The sequence below is a fragment of the Podarcis liolepis genome (assembly GCF_965112155.1).
Source record: "Podarcis liolepis genome assembly, chromosome: 11".
NCBI lineage: Eukaryota > Metazoa > Chordata > Lepidosauria > Squamata > Lacertidae > Podarcis > Podarcis liolepis.
This window is the reverse complement of record NC_139565.1, coordinates 48066943-48083103: the sequence shown is the minus strand read 5'-3', so window position 1 is coordinate 48083103 and position 16161 is coordinate 48066943. Positions and strand designations below refer to the sequence as shown.

The window sequence follows — 16161 nt, the reverse complement described above, 5'->3', positions numbered from 1 at the left end:
ATTATATGGTCACAGACCTGCTAATAAAATGGGGAACGGTGGTGGAATGTATTTACTGACTAGTACAATTTGATCTGATATTAAATCCTGTTTTGGAAGTAATGACCAACTGTAGCTTACATTTATCAAGATCTGTGCACAGGGAAGAGATGATGCGTGATGCACAATCCTAGCTTGCTAAATTGTGGTTAACAAACTGGGAATGTAGATATGAACTCTGCCTCAATTCACATTGTAACAAAAATGCTTGCATTGCAACTAGAACAGCTCTAGAAAACGCACATATATTTTCTCTTCCTTGGCCTAGAAAGGCTACAAATATTAAAAACACAAATAATTCCCCTAACTGCAGCATGTATATCAGTGTGTCAAAATTGTGCATGTTTGCTATAAAAAAGCAAATGATTTGAAAATTGTTCACTAGAAAGCTATTGGGGAAACTGAAACAGGTAACTTTGAGCTCAAATCTTTGTGGCAGCCTCTTTCTGTTTGTCCTAAGCAAAATGAAGACTTATAAATGTTTTTAACTTCAGATGAAAGCAGTGGCTGGTATGAAGATGTCATACCAGGTGCAGCAAGCAATCAACACTTGCCGTAAAGATCCTGTGAGGGGTTTTAGGCATGATGAATCCAGCAGTGCTTTGTGCTCACACCTTTACTCCATGATCCGAGGAAACCGACAACACCGACGAGCCTTTCTCATTTCCTTACTCAACCTCTTTGATGACACAGCTGTGAGTCTAATGCAGACCTTTTCTGTACTCTTTTTAAAAAGTGCTTTTGATGAAGTATGATCTGCTTTGGAGAGAATATTTGGTTTTGAAAATAGTATAAAAGTTGCAGTATAATAACTACATAGAAATTAAGTAGTGACATGTTGAACTTTGGCAATTTTTTAAATTTCTTTCATTGTCTTGAGCAGCCGTCCCCAATCATGTGCCCTCCAGATGTTTTAGACTACAATTCCCATCATCCTTAACCATTGGTTATGCTAGCTGGGGCTGATGGGGGTTCAGATCATCTAGAGGGTACCAGGTTGGGGGAGGCTGGCCTGGAGAATTGCTAACAAAAATGAAGTTGCATTCCCCCTACACAGTGCTAAACTTGATTCAATAATATTTATAGGTTTTCCTAAATGCGGGATTCCATCCTTAGGGTTAACAAGGCAGTTGCTTGGTCAGATTTGAGTTTTCACTTCTTCTCCTTGACAGGAGTGAAACCCATCCCTCTCTCTTCCCAGAATGCTTTGTGGCTTTCCTGGTTCATCTTAGCTTCCTTCCAATGCCAAAAGAGCTCTATGTTTTTTTTTGGCACAGCCCCTGTATTTATAGTTGGAGTGGGTAGAGGCACCAGGAGACAGAATCCATTCCTTCTGTGATGTTTCAGTGGCTACAATTGCAAGAGCTTTTCATGCTCATAACTTGGAATAGGCATAATGGTTTGTATTCAAAGTAGTAGGAATCCACTACTTTGCCTTTGCACAACGGAATCTCCTCCATGCTTTCTAAATGTGCCAACTCTGTAGGGCTGAGATGTCTTCAGCCACCCCCCCCCAAAAGAATCTATTGGGACAGGGCTGAGCCTACCAATCTTGAGGGACCAGGTCTTGCAATGGGTGTGGGCACACGCGATGTCACACTTGGAAATCCCCCCTCCCCAGAAAAATGTTGGGTGGAACTCACTGGATACTGTATTCAAGGAGCAAGAATGTGGCATGGAGCTCATTGAGCACAGAAATGATTGTATATGTGTATCTGTCTGTTATTATTTTCTTCTACTTCCACAGAAAACGGAGGTGAATCAGCTTTTGTACATAGCAGACAATCTAGCCTGTTTTCCTTACCAAACCCAGGAAGAGCCACTTTTTATAATGCACCATATAGACATCACATTATCAGTTTCTGGTAGTAACCTTCTCCAGTCATTTAAGGAGGTAAGTGGAATTATATTATACAACATTGCCTCCCTCCTCCACAAAAATAGCTGTTTACTTGGCCATTTTCCTGTGTCGTGAAGGCTGAAATTTCAATTCAGTGGAGCAGGGTCAAGATATTAACTAATATGCATGAAATTTCAGATATAGCTATATAATCCCTAGTTTAGTAAGATAACACCTTTGGAGCAGGCATTTTTTTAAAAAAAGTTTATGAACCACCCTACTGCCCTACCCTCCGCTGGGCTTTCCTGGTCCTGGAAAGTCGTCTTATGTGAAAAAAATGAGACTAGGCTGAGTAGATTAGGCCTTTCCTTGTCTTCACCCCCTGCACGCAGCCGATTTTTATTGATTTTACTGCTGTGGGTTTTTTTGTTTTGGTAAACCACTTTGCAGGTTTTTAAAAATAAATTTTATTAAATACATAAACAATAATTATAAATAAAATAACACAAGCCAAAACACATGCATCCTGTAGATTTAAATATCTGTCCATAGTCGCCTACTTGTTATCAGAGGCCCAGAATCTACATTCCTTTGTAAGAAAATATGAAATAACGTAAAACAATTTTTTCAGGCAAATAAATAAACAAATAAATGTGTGTTGGGGGGGACGGACAATAAATTTTCCACACTGGGTACCACATGACCTTCCTATGCCTCTGCCTTACGATGGCTTTGCCTCAAATCTACGTAGTCTAGGCAGAAACATGGTATTAGGAAAGCCAGACAAGAGTGTATGTCTGTGTACTGTAACCAGATCCATGAACCCTATTGCTGTTTTCCGAACGTGCCACAAGTCTTGTGCCTACCAGCTGGGGCCCTGCACTCCCACTGCAGATTGATCACCCATACATTAAAAAAGAAATGCTGCAACCATGTAGGGGGCTGCTGGTAATCAAGTTAAGCAATCCTGTCGTCTTGTGGGACGCATTGAATGTATTCTGAGTTGAATATTTAATAGCTTAGATGTGTGTGTAGTTCCTTTGAGCCTGCTTTCCCAAAATCTCACCACTTAATTTCTCTTGATAGTTCATACAGGTGAATGACTACATGTCAGAACGGTTTTCAAATCCCTTTTTATAATATATTGATAATGGTGTTTGCTATTTTTCTAAACTACCTGCCATTTTCTTTCAGTCTATGGTGAAATATAAAAAAGAAAGGAAGCCATCATCCGATGAAGAGAGTGAGAGTGAAAGTAACAGTGAAAGTGACAGTGACAGTGAGGAGGAAGTTCACAAACCCCGAAAGTTGCGAAAACGTGCAGAGTCTGATTCAGATACTGATGAAGAGAATGATATAAATGCTGTCATGAAATGTTTGCCAGACAATTCAGCTCCTCTCATTGAATTTGCAAATGTTTCCCAGGGCATATTGTTGCTGTTGATGTTAAAACAGCATTTGAAGAACCTCTGTGGATTTTCTGACAGGTGAGGAGCATTCATGTTTTGCTTACTTTATCTCAGGAGTGGGGAAGCTTTTCAGTCTGGGAGCTGCATTCTTTTGCGAGCAAGTTCTAGGGTGTGCATGGCAGTGATGGGTGGGGCTGGAAGCAAAACTTGGTGGAGCAAGGGATGTGACTCTTACTATAGGTTACATTCCAGCCATGCGAAAGTCAGATCTTTCCTCCTGCACACCCAACCCATCTCTCCAACCTTTATTCAGGCAAGCAAAACTATTATCACAGTTCAGATGCACACCTCACAGAGTGTTTGTTGCGGGGGGAGGAAGGGAAAGGAAAATGTTAGCCGCTTTGAGAGTCCTTCGGGTAGTGATAAAGCGGGATATCAAATCCAAACTCCTCTTCTTCTAAGAATTTTTACCTAAGGGACTCAGAAGAATTGCTTATAGATTCTACTTTCAAAGGATGTGGGGAAATATTATTAACTTCAAGCATTCATTTTGTTTTCTTGATAACAGTAAAATTCAGAAATACTCTCCCTCTGAATCAGCAAAAGTATACGATAAAACAATAAACAGGAAGGCAGGAATTCATTTCCATCCAAAACAGACGCTAGACTTCCTTCGAAGTGATATGGCTCATTCCAAGCTCACAGATGAAGTGAAGAGGAATATAGTCAAACAGTACTTAGATGTAAGTATTGAGAGCCTGCAGAATTTTAAAAAGGTAAAGGTACCCCTGCCCGTACGGGCCAGTCTTGACAGACTCTAGGGTTGTGCACTCATCTCACTCTAGAGGCCGGGAGCCAGCGCTGTCCGCAGACACTTCCGGGTCACGTGGCCAGCGTGACAAAACTACTCTGGCGAGCCGCACACGGAAACGCCGTTTACCTTCCCGCTAGTAAGCGGTCCCTATTTATCTACTTGCACTCGAGGGTGCTTTCGAACTGCTAGGTTGGCAGGCGCTGGGACCGAGCAACGGGAGCGCACTCCGCCGCGGGGATTCAAACTGCTGACCATACGATCGGCAAGTCCTAGGCCCTGAGGTTTTACCCACAGTGCCACCCGCATCCCCTGCAGAATTTTACTGCCTATCAACTTCCTTATAAAAACGCTTGAACTATGTTCTGAAATACTTTTAAGTTTTTGTTATTTAGAAGGTGAAATACGAAGAGCAGTGGCTACAGGCTGAAATTGTTTTTTTCTTCAGAGGTGAGGAATGGAGTATGCTGACTTCTTCCACTGCAAGTTGCCCTCTTCAGTTTGCTTGCTGAAGAAATGTGTATCTAATGCACAGAAGTAGGCAAATTAAAGGCTATTGGATGAGCTGCAGGTTGCATCATTTTTCCATTGACAGTGCAATGTCATTGGGTTGGGCTGTCACAGCGAGCTTGAGATGGTCCATGCAAAAATTAACGTGTAGGCTCAAGCTACATGTGGCATTGCAGAATTTGCCAGTGAGCACAAGCGTTTGCTTTCACGCATTACCAACATACCCTAGTGTGCTGTTGTCCCGATCTGGGTTGGGGGCACCCCATGCCTTCAATCTGCATTATGGGCTGTAGGGGAGTCTCTGTTCGTTCTACTGGGAGCTTTCTACCGAATGCAAATTTCATGCATTGGGCCTGGCCCAGAAATGGACCACAGAGCAGGCAAAGAGTCAAAAGACTCCCTCTTGGGTTTGAGTTGGTGTGGTGCTAGCAAAAGTTCCCCACAATTGCCAAAGGTTAACATTGAGGCTCTAACATGTAAGAGATCTAAAAACCTTGCCCCCTTAAGGCCTATTAAGGAAGAGCACAATCCTTGCTTTCTCCAAGAAAAGATGTGTCACATGCTACTAAATTGATAGTGTACTCCACAAATTGTCTTAAGGTTACTCCCATAAGGCTTGGCACACCATCTCCTTCCTTTTTTTCTTTTCTGTTTTCCTGACTCATCTAATCTTCTTTCCAATATCCTTTCTTAGTTCAAACTTCTCATGGAACACTTGGATCCTGATGAAGAAGAGGAAGATGGAGAAGTGTCAGCTAGCACAAATGCTCGCAACAAAGCTATTACCTCGCTGCTCGGAGGAGGCAGCCCTAAAAACAATGCAGCTGAGACAGAGGATGATGAGAGTGATGGGGAGGATAGAGGAGGAGGCACTTCAGGGGTGAGGCGGAGGAGGAGTCAACGTATTTCGCAGCGTATTACGTAAAATGATTTTATGTGCTTATAAATGTCAGTCTATAATAAAATGTACACTGAGTAATGTAATCAATATGGAAAAAAAACCATTTTGTAGATAGAAATTCTTAACCGTTTATACACCTTTTTGTAGAAAGTTCTAACAAAAACAATAAAAAACATAGAAGAGATTTTATCTAGCATAAAGTTTAATTTTCCTTTGGAATGTACTGTGTGTATCCTTTTTATTGTTGCCAAGTTTTTATGTAGCTTTATGATTCATTTGTACATATAATTTTATATATCAATAAGAGTTAAAAGACACGGGTACAATTTAATATGTGATTTTGCAAGGATGTTAACCCCTTGGCGCTGGCGGTCGCGGTGCGTCTCATTGCCGGCAATGGAATGTGTGCCGGGAAATCCCAACTCCCGGCGTCAAGGGATTAAAAGCAATAAAAGCAATAATTTCACTCAAGTTCTTTTGTGTAACACTTGGTCTTTTTTCCCCTCCCAATGTTTTAGTCATTGAGAAGGTCAAAACGAAATTCAGACTCTACGGAGTTGGCAGCACAGATGAATGAAAGTGTTGATGTCATGGATGTCATCGCTATTTGCTGTCCAAAGTACAAAGATCGACCACAAATTGCAAGAGTAGTACAGAAAACCAGCAATGGCTTCAGTGTTCAGTGGATGGCAGGCTCCTACAGTGGCTCCTGGACTGAGGCTAAGCGCCGTGATGGCCGCAAACTGGTGCCTTGGGTAGACACTATTAAAGAGTCAGACATTATTTACAAAAAAATTGCTCTAACGAGTGCTAATAAGCTGACTAATAAAGTGGTTCAGACTTTACGATCGTTGTATGCCGCCAAGGATGGAACTTCCAGCTAATGCATTTGTACATGCAGCCAAATTTTACAGGAAATGAAATAACAGAAAAAAACTTGAAATATCAACTTTCTGGCAAAAAAAAAATCATTTTAATGAAGAGTAAGAATGACACCTGGGATGCAGGAAACAGAAGGAAATGTTTGGTAAACATTTTTGTGGGAGCTTCCTTCGCTGTTGTGCAGCAGAAACTTCTCAGTTCATTTTTACTCCCACTGTATAATAGTTTAACAAAAATTGTTTATATCTTGAAAAAAAACCTTTCTGTTTTAAAAAAAAATAAACAAGTGAATGTTGGAAATTAGTCTGTTAATGTTCTTAATAAAGTGTTCTTGGAGTTTAACCTAGCAGCGGATGGCTTTCTTTAGCTTAGCCCAGTTTCCAGGGAAGCATTGTTTTTCCAGGCTGTAAAATGGCAGAATCTCCTGGATATATAATTTATTCTGTTGGGGGAAAAAGCATGCAGTATCTATGACCTATCTGCAGGAGGAGTTTTTGTAAATGTAGATTTTGATGTATTAGGTCACCCTGAAATAATACAAGAAAAGGGATCCCCAGCAAATCTGGTGGAACGAATACTGCAATAAATTTTTTTACTTCTCTTTGTTACTTGTCTGTTTCCATTTGAATTTCTTATTGTAAAGATCTGTTTAAATCCATTTATATTATTTTGCAGTCTTTTATGTAAAATTTACTATATCAGTGGTTTTCAAAGCAAGACATAAATATTGTTTATACAGTTTGTATAGGCTGACTTCTGAATAATTGGTATCTTTTATTTTTATCCCTTAAAAGGGTGTAAACACAAGTTAACTCCAGGGTTTTATTGTATCCTGCAATATTTAGTATTAACTATATATGATTTAGCACTGTGCCAAACACATTTTCAAGAGTACATTTTGATATAAAAAGAAACTATAGTTTATGCCTTGTATGCTTCAATTTCTTTCTAATGCTGTCTATATAGCAATGTTCAAAATTTGAGTGGGGGTGGGAACAGCCATCACTCTCGCCTGAGAAACTAGCAATGGATATATTTCACTTGGTTAGGACATCAGGAGATCAGACTGCTCTTGACCAGGAACAATGTATGTGACCCAAGAACACCACCTGTGCATTAGGATCCTATTGTTGGATATATTTTTATGTGAACCAGAAAATCCTAGCTGCACTAGTGGTATTTTCACTTAACTGAATTACAGTCATAGGGTGCAAATATCAGAGGAGTAAATACGGATTTGTAACTGATTAATTGTGCTAATATGATCATAAGTTATTATCTAAAAGTTTGGGGTCAGAACACTTGGTTGTATTGTAGTTACTTGAAATTTCTTTTCACCTTTTACACAGCAGAAATACTACTTAAAACTCTGGAGTGGTTGCTTCAGTATCATCACCAGGTTTAAAAGCAGCTTGACTTTCTGGGTAGTAGTCTCTCCCCCCCCCCCATATTAACGTATGGAGAAGAAATTAATAGCATCCAAATAATTAGCAGAGAACTACTTTAAAGTATTTTTGTTTTCAAGCTTGTATAAGAGTGGATGTTCACCAAACATACAATTTTGGGATGCATTTATTTTATTCTGCAAAATATAATAAATGCATGGTTTCTTATACAGTGGTGCCTCGCAAGACGAAAATAATTCGTTCCGCGAGTCTTTTCGTCTTGCGATGTTTTTCGTCTTGCAAAGCATGGTCCGTCGCAACTGCGCCTCTTCATGCGGCTTTTAAAAAAAGCACAAGACGTTTTTGTCTTGCGAAGCAAGCCCATAAGGAAATTTGTCTAGCGAAGCAACACAAAACTGAAAAACCCTTTCATCTAGTGAGTTTTTCGTCTTGCGAGGCACCACTGTACAGAATTCAAGAATTAAACTGACATGACTAATTCTTCATCAGAATCTATTTAATAATTTTCTATGAAATAATTTTAATTTCCTCCTATTTGTTGTACTGCAGTTTAGTGCTAATTTAGTCTTTTAAGTTGGGAAAGCAAATGTTATACTTAGTCACTTAATGGGTTTCTTTTACATGTTCTTTATAAAAGCATGCTGACGGTTAGTAAGTCAAATTTACCCTCTAGGTCTGCTTTCCCCAACCTAGTGCCTTCTAGATGTTTTGGTTTACAGTTTTTGAGTTTTAGATGGAAGTTGCAGTGCAAAACATATAGAGGGATCGACATTGGGGAAGGCTTCGCTCTAGGTGCTTACAAATTGGTTTTATTACTTCCTTATTACTTTATTACTTATTCCAATACCTTCCTGGGTAGAATTAATATATTAGAATTTAACAGCAAAAATGTTTGAAATTTCATGTATATTCCCATTGCTAATTAAGCTTGTTCCTTGCAGCAACTGTTCCAGGATATTTTGAGTTTACACAGAACTGATTCAAAGTTGTTTACTGTGTTTCCAGCACAAGCTCCTAAGGGGAGCAGGTATTGTTATTGGTGAGTGGATTATATGTTGAGTCTTGCTTCTGGAGGGGCATCAAGAATTGTAATAAATTCCACCTACTCCTTTTACGTATACAAACAAAACTGTTGAATAAGAAAATATGGATGTTTGATATCTCTTTATACAGTCTGAATCTTGCAGTCTCTGACCATTGATGAGCACTTGACAAGAGAAATCAATCTTTGGATAATTTGATAAGGACAGCAATACTATTTTCAGGAATGGTGCCTTGGAACTGGGCAGAGCAAAGGGTATTCCTCCCTTCTGAGTTAAAGTTTACTTTTTAATTAAATGTTGGCTTATGTTTTTCTTCAAATATACCCCTTCAGCCTCCAGGTAATTTCTGCAAAGATAGCAAGTACCACTGGAGGCAAACAGCAATTCTGTAAAGGGTTATTTGCTTTGGGATGCCACCTGAGTACTCCTCACAGGTAAGAATGTGAGTCCAACAGACACTCTTAAACTCTTAGTTTAGATGATTTATAACATGAATAGGAAAACATGTTGCCCTCCAGATATTGTCGAGACTCCAGCTCTCATCAACAGCAGCTAGCATGGCCAATAGGGATTGTGGGAGTTGTTGACCAGCAATATATAGAGGGCAGCAAGTTAGAAACCATGTGTGCTTAACATCCCTCTATTAATTTGGATTTTCCTTTTAAGAATGTTGTTTCAAAGATCAAGTTCCGACTCTTAGTTATTCAGAATTCCCTCTTTGGGGACTTCCTGCCTCACAGCCTATAATCCCATTTTAAATGTAAACAGGTGGCACAATGGCTCTTAACCCGAAGGCTGGTGGCCTGAGCCCACCCAGGGACAGCTGTGGCCAGGATTCCTCCATTGATTGGTATTGGACTAGATCACCGTCCATGGTCCCTTCCAACTCTATACTTCTAGGAGGTTGTGTTGTATATACTGTAGGGTATATAGAGATGAAATGAGATCCAAGGGAAGACAGCTTGCCCAGCTGAGGATGCACTTTTACAAGACCCCCCCCCCCCCCCGCTATCCCTTGTGCTAAAGTTTTGTGTGTGTAGTATTCATTCTACCAATTTCTGTCTCAGATGTAATTCTTGCACATCTGCCTTTCTAATGGAGTAAGGTACAATCGGTGTTGTGCCTTGCATTCACAGCACAGTGGACTGTAGGAACTAGTATTTTGTAAATGGTCACGGGATGCGGGTGGTGCTGTGGGTTAAACCGCAGAGCATAGGGCTTGCCGATCAGAAGGTTGGCTGTTTGAATCCCCACTGCCAACCTAGCAATTCGAAAGCACGAAGTGCAAGTAGATAAATAAGTACCGCTCTGGCGGGAAGGTAGACAGCATTTCCGTGCGTTGCTCTGGTTCGCCAGAAACGGCTTAGTCATGCTGGCCACATGACCCAGAAGCTGTACACCGGCTCCCTCAGCCAGTACAGTGAGATGAGCGCCGCAACTCCAGAGTCGGCCACGACTGGACATAATGGTCAGGGGTCCCTTTACCTAAATGGTCACAGTAGGCCTAAAATAGAAGGTGACTATGGACGAGGTGGGCAGCATCAGTCATAGTCTTCAAAGCAATTGAACAACCAAACCTTGTTGGGTCATTCAATTGTAAATGGCCTTTGGGGACAAACAATAAAGCTGTGACACTGACTGACCTGCCAGAATCGTCTTTCTTTTGCAAAAACACCATTTGAAAGTATTAAACCGCAAAAAAATTTATTACATTACTACAAACTACTACTTAAATAACTATAAAACATGATTCAGAATCTTAGGTATGAATTATCTTTTTAATCACTGTGCAACTGTGGCTATTTAAATCTTGCTATTTAAATACTGCTTTCAGAAACTATGAATCTTGTCTTCTTTGCCCAATATACCAAACATAAGCATGTTCCAAGAAGTCATGTTCCAAGAAGTATATGTAGTATTGTACTGGTCTGCATAATTCCGTGATTTTGCTTTTATATGCTAGCTTATTGGTTAGGAAAGAAGTGTTATTTGCTTAGAATTTTGCCATAATATTATGCCATGATGGTCAGCTGTCAGATATTTTTCCAAATAATATTGGGCCTACTTTCCTTTTAAAGGGCAGAGCATCCAAGAAATTCTGGTTTTATTTTTCTTCCACATTTGCTACCATAGCCTCCACTGCATTCCAGTCAAGCTTGCTGAGGATGCTGCTAGTACTTTCAGACACACTGTCCAAGTTATTAAGGCTGGCAATGGAGCAAGCATCTTCATGAGGCAAAGACTCCTGTGGAGATATAAAAGGTAATCAATGATAGGATTTTGTGTGATAGAGCTTAGCTAGCCAGACTAAGCTCCCCAAAGTGCTTTCTTCACCAACTTTATACTGACACCACCAACTGCCAGGATCTCATTTCCCCCCTCTCCTCCTCTACTCTGACTTACAGTCTACCATATTCCATATTTCCTCTCAGATGGTGGTCTAAACATTCAAGATAGCCGCTCCTTCGGAGCAGCAGCCAGGTCCTGCTTTAACAGCAGGAGAATAATTATCCTGCCTGCCTAGCATTGCTGTCCATAATGCCAGCAAAGACCACCTTATTTGGAGTTTCTGTGAGCTCACACTGTTTCAGCGTCTCTTCCCCCTCTCCCAGAAATCCACCAGGGACAGTAGGGTGGGTGCATCCTATGCTGCCATGATCCCTTCCACCAGTGGCTTGGGCTGGCACCTTCCCCCAGTTATCATGTCTGCATTTTTAGCCAGCAACATCGAGTGCATTTGCATAGAAAAGGGGATTAAAATAAAGTTACTGTCCCAAATACGCAGAATGAGAAATGGCTAATTATGTTTCCACCCTTACCTTGAAATGGGAATTAGAACCACCATACAGTATCCTCTGGATCTCATCAGGGATGCTCCAAACACTCATGGCGTCGTCTTCACTCTCCTCATTTGTGCGAGTTGTTGTGTCGGTGTCTTGGAACTTTCTCTGCTCATCAGAAGCTGCAAGAGAGCACATTCTTTATTTGCAAGTATTTCTTTCATTCAACTATCTCTTCTTAATTGGTGTTCTGGGCCTAAATTCTGCAACCTTTATCCCCCTTGCTTCCAAAGTCAGATTTGCTAGTGGTTTCCACCTGCCCTAGAATATCTAATATGGGCTACTGAGCCCTCTTATTCGTTTTACCCAATTATAACTGTCTTAGAGTCACCCCTGCCATGGTACACTTTGGGGCCTACTGTTCTCTGCTTATAGTTCCATGTTCACAGAAGAAAGATGCAGCAAAATGAATCTGTTACAAATGGAAGGAATAAAGATTCTGTAATCAGTGCATGCAGTATTACAACTTAACCCTCAACCGCTTACTATTTGAAGCAAGATGCGCTACAAAGCGATGCAATATAAACTTCTCAACACAGCAAACTTTACTGTATTGAACAAAGTCAAAAGCCCTCAATCTCTAATCAAGGGACTGCAGCACAAAGCTCTGCTCCCATAGCCTCCTCTATTATGTTGGTCTTGACAGTGATGCCCATTGGACATGCCACTAAATGGTGTAATTACCAAGTACAAATTTGGCTACTTTGTTATGTTGAAATGGTATTCATCTCAAACATCATTATTTTCCTCAAAGGCTCAGAAGGTTCTGCACAGGCACAAAAAGTGCTTTGGAATTTATCTATTGTAACGCAAAGTTCAAGACCCTAGTTATGGCTTGCACAGCTAGTCAAATACACCAAACATTTTTAAAGCTCCTTCAACTATTGGGCAAGCTCACTCGCATTTCCAAGTCTTGCGGAAGCTGCCCAGAAAGGTCCCCAACTCCAGCAAACAGCATTGGTAAAGACTTTTGATTATCCAGCTCTTGGTTAAACCCCTAACCTATGTATTTTGGACTTTTGAAGCTTATAATAAGACAAAAAACTTTCCTCCCAGAAGATTCAGTGTTCACTGCCGGAAAGCAGAGATGAGCACCAATGAACAGTGCGAGAACTGGTCCAATAACAAACCTTGACTTCTTAAGTCAAGCCTGTGACTTGACCACTGTTGCAGGGGTCTCCTGGTTTTCCACATCTCCCCATGATGGGATTCTGGTCCCTTTCTTCTGTATGGAGTTTGGCATAGTCGGCCTTGAGCAGAAATGACACAAAATACCCAATTTATGGATCAAGAATTGGAAAGCACAACTGTATTAACCCCCCCCCCAAAAAAAAAAAATAGTTCAGTGCAATCTGGGCATTGTGGCCATCTCATTTCCATTCTTACCTTTCCTTGGAGTTATGCCACAGGACAGACTGGAAAAGGATCTCGTCTGACTCAAACTACCTTTGGAAGCAGCCTTCCTCCTTGCAGCGTGGCAACTTCTATAAGGGATATACCACATTTCTATCATAGCAATACTGGTTTCAGAAATAATATACAAATGCATGAAAATTGCTTCTCATAACATTAGCAGAGTCCATGCTGAGGCTAATCATTTAACATTATAATACCATTGTGTCTGTAATGACAACCATGTACCACTGCAGTGTTCAAATGGTTCATTTTTGCAGTGAGGAGTTGGCATAAGGCAGATTCCCAACTACTGAGAAAACCATATCAAACTATTTGTCTCTCTATGCAAGTATTATCTACAGCAAATAACTGATTCCATCATCTTACCAATTCAACTTGAGATGACGGGGATTGAACCTGGGATCTTTACATATAAAGTAGATCCTCTACCACTAAGTTAGGTTCCTTTTTTGCTGTTAGCACTGGAAGTAGCACAGATATCCACAACAATCTCCATAGGCTGAAGAGCAAACTACATGTTATATTAACATGCATATCTGAGTGTGTGTGTGTGCACACTTAACTCTAGCCGTCCATGCTGCGGTCCTGACCCAGATGGTGGGGGAAGCAGCAGCTAATATTTTTGTCTATTGAACTCAATTGGTCTTACTTCTGAGCTGGGGAAATTAAAGGCACTGGGGAGCCTGTATACTTTACCCTCCAGCGGAAGCAATATGTGGTCTCTTGAAATCATGAGGTGATCTGGTTTTAGCTAATGAGTCAAAGTCACTTGAAGGAAGTTGCACAGTGTCAGACAACAGCTCATGCATCAGAGTGAGGGCTTCAGAGACTCTAATGTTATGATGCTCAGAAAACAAGGCTCTAAAGGGAATGAAAACAAGATGCCTATTATTTAAGCCAATTATTACAAGTCTTGTTTCTTTACTGACATTTCGTCTAGTTTAATGAAGAAAACAAAGTCTGTCTAACCTTTGGGGGAAAGCAGAGAGGGATCCTAATTCATCTATGGGCCTTAAATTGTACAACCCTGCTGTATAACTTCCCCAGAGAAACAGGACAGACAGCAATACAGTGGTGCCTCGCAAGACGAAATTAATTCGTTCCGCGAGTTTTTTCGTCTTGCAGTTTTTTTCGTCTTGCGAAGCACGGTTTTGGAAAAGTTTTGGAAAAGCTTCAAAAATCACCAAAGTCTTCAAAAACCTCAAAAAAGGCTACCACACCGCGTGCTATGAGTTGCTCCTCGAAGTCAAGTCGCAACTGTATTAACGGTTTTAAGAAAAAGGAAACAAACTTGCAAGACGTTTCCATCTTGCGAAGCAAGCCCATAGGGAAAATTGTCTTGCGAAGCAACTCAAAAAACCAAAAACCCTTTTCGTCTTGCGAGGTACCACTGTATACAATTTTAGATGTACCATCTTCCCCCCTTTTTTGAGTCAGCATTTTCTGCCCAAGGCCTATTTTTCAGCAAATCATCAGGACTGGAGCTTCATAGGACAATTGTCCTTATGTAAAATTGCTTCATTTGATCTTATTTCCGGGCAGGTGACTGAAAGGTCTATATGGAGAAATCCTAAGTTCCCACCCCCACACCAACAGGGCTTTACAGAATGACAGGGTGACATCACAGTTGGGCCCAATGCTTAGGATCCAGCAGCCAGTGGCATTTCTGCCCATCCACACATCCACTGAGTGGGCAGAAGGGGACCTCCATGCCAACAGAGTGACATCAGCTGGTGGCTGCTGGGAAGCTACAGAGGCCAGCAGGGCTGACATAGACACCTCAGCCCGATTCAAACTCCACCCCCTGCCCAGGGTAAAGGGGTTGGCATTCACATACACCAGAACAAAATAAATGGAAAGGCTGGAATGGCACTGAGCAATAACTTACTTAGCTTTTTCACATTTCTTTTTCTGCTGTAATTTAATATTCTGTGTTGTGATTCCAAGTGGCTATACAAGAAAGGCAAACGGTTACTAAAATTATCTTCTCTTTCCAATCTTCATAACTGGTTACACATTCATCATAAGTGCTTTTTCAGAGCTAGGATTTTGGAACTGTGCCCAAATGGAAAAGAGAGGTGTGGCCACTCAACAAATAAAAACTATTCAACTGGTTGCCTCCGAGCATTTCAAGCCAACAAACATGGTCCACAACTATACTTTCAACTGACACAACCTATGAGAATTTTCAGTCAACTGCTGGGGTGGGAGTGACTGAATGGGTCAGAGGTCTGGTAAATGCATCTTTGCATGATGGAGTGGTGTCTGCTGCCCTTACAGAATCACAGAATTGTAGAGTTGGAAGAGACTCCAGTGGTCATCTAGTCTAAAGCCCTGCATAGACAACTCCCCCTCCCAAATTTGGTTGCATGTTCCCTGTCTTTCTTGGGCTGTAGGAGAAGCTAACCCATACTCAATGCACTGTTCACTCCAACCAGAAAATAAATGAATGGAATGTGTGAAGGACAAAGAGAAAAGAGTATCTCTACTCATTTTGCTCTAACCACTACTGGTATGTTAGGCCACCCCTGGATTAAAGGATCAGGCTATGTGATCAACCCCTCCCCCCTCTCCTTATCATATTTTATCCCACAAATAAACAAGCTTTGATCATTTCTGTAGCTGAACCAGCCCCAAATGGATCCAGCTAATTTTAAAGCTGTAATAGATTGTACAGAAGAATATAGAATTTGCAGCGGAAGCTGATTAGGGCATTCATATTTGAGAACGACATCTTAACTCATTTTAAAAATGATTTTCTACATTGAATTGTTACAGCCAGATGATCACAATACAATGTAAGTAGTCTTACCATTTTTCTTCTAAAATGAAATGGATTGTGTTCTTTTGCCCTTTGTTCAGCCAGCGTTTGCAGATACTCAGCTAGTCTTTCCTTTCGCTTTCTTTTCATCCAAGTGTGTAACTCTTTTCTCTCCTTTTCTGTTTTATGTGAATGCCCACTCACTACACTGGAGAGGCTGGAATACAGCACAAAACTCAGACATAATTAACACATACTTCAAATAATTAGATGAAATAACATTTAAAAGCATGTAGAAGTAGC

At 40.8% G+C, this 16161-nt stretch overlaps 2 protein-coding genes across 15 annotated transcripts in view; one reads left to right on the top strand and one right to left on the bottom strand.

The window, feature by feature from the left end:
• NIPBL (NIPBL cohesin loading factor) overlaps positions 1 to 7000 on the top strand; it is a 128497-nt gene extending 121497 nt beyond the window's left edge. For 3 of the 5 annotated variants that reach the window (XM_083465635.1, XM_083465637.1, XM_083465634.1), the window contains 6 exons: positions 534 to 734; positions 1787 to 1933; positions 3074 to 3366; positions 3857 to 4031; positions 5304 to 5489; positions 6029 to 7000. In XM_083465635.1, coding sequence (XP_083321761.1) covers positions 534 to 734; positions 1787 to 1933; positions 3074 to 3366; positions 3857 to 4031; positions 5304 to 5489; positions 6029 to 6394 — 1368 coding nt within the window. In that variant the 3' untranslated portion in view covers positions 6395 to 7000. Of the gene's footprint in view, positions 1 to 533; positions 735 to 1786; positions 1934 to 3073; positions 3367 to 3856; positions 4032 to 5303; positions 5531 to 6028 lie in introns of all 5 variants that reach the window. The other 2 variants (XM_083465638.1, XM_083465636.1) reach the window with 1 other exon arrangement.
• Positions 7001 to 10528: 3528 nt separating this feature from the next.
• The window catches only part of CPLANE1 (ciliogenesis and planar polarity effector complex subunit 1), a 54676-nt gene continuing 49043 nt past the window's right edge, over positions 10529 to 16161 (bottom strand). For 9 of the 10 annotated variants that reach the window (XM_083465625.1, XM_083465630.1, XM_083465628.1 and 6 more), the window contains 7 exons: positions 15910 to 16075; positions 14986 to 15047; positions 13794 to 13958; positions 13068 to 13165; positions 12812 to 12931; positions 11661 to 11803; positions 10529 to 11086 (listed from right to left, as the gene is read on the bottom strand). In XM_083465625.1, coding sequence (XP_083321751.1) covers positions 10946 to 11086; positions 11661 to 11803; positions 12812 to 12931; positions 13068 to 13165; positions 13794 to 13958; positions 14986 to 15047; positions 15910 to 16075 — 895 coding nt within the window. In that variant the 3' untranslated portion in view covers positions 10529 to 10945. The remainder of the gene's footprint in view (positions 11087 to 11660; positions 11804 to 12811; positions 12932 to 13067; positions 13166 to 13793; positions 13959 to 14985; positions 15048 to 15909; positions 16076 to 16161) is intronic. The other variant, XM_083465624.1, reaches the window with a different exon arrangement.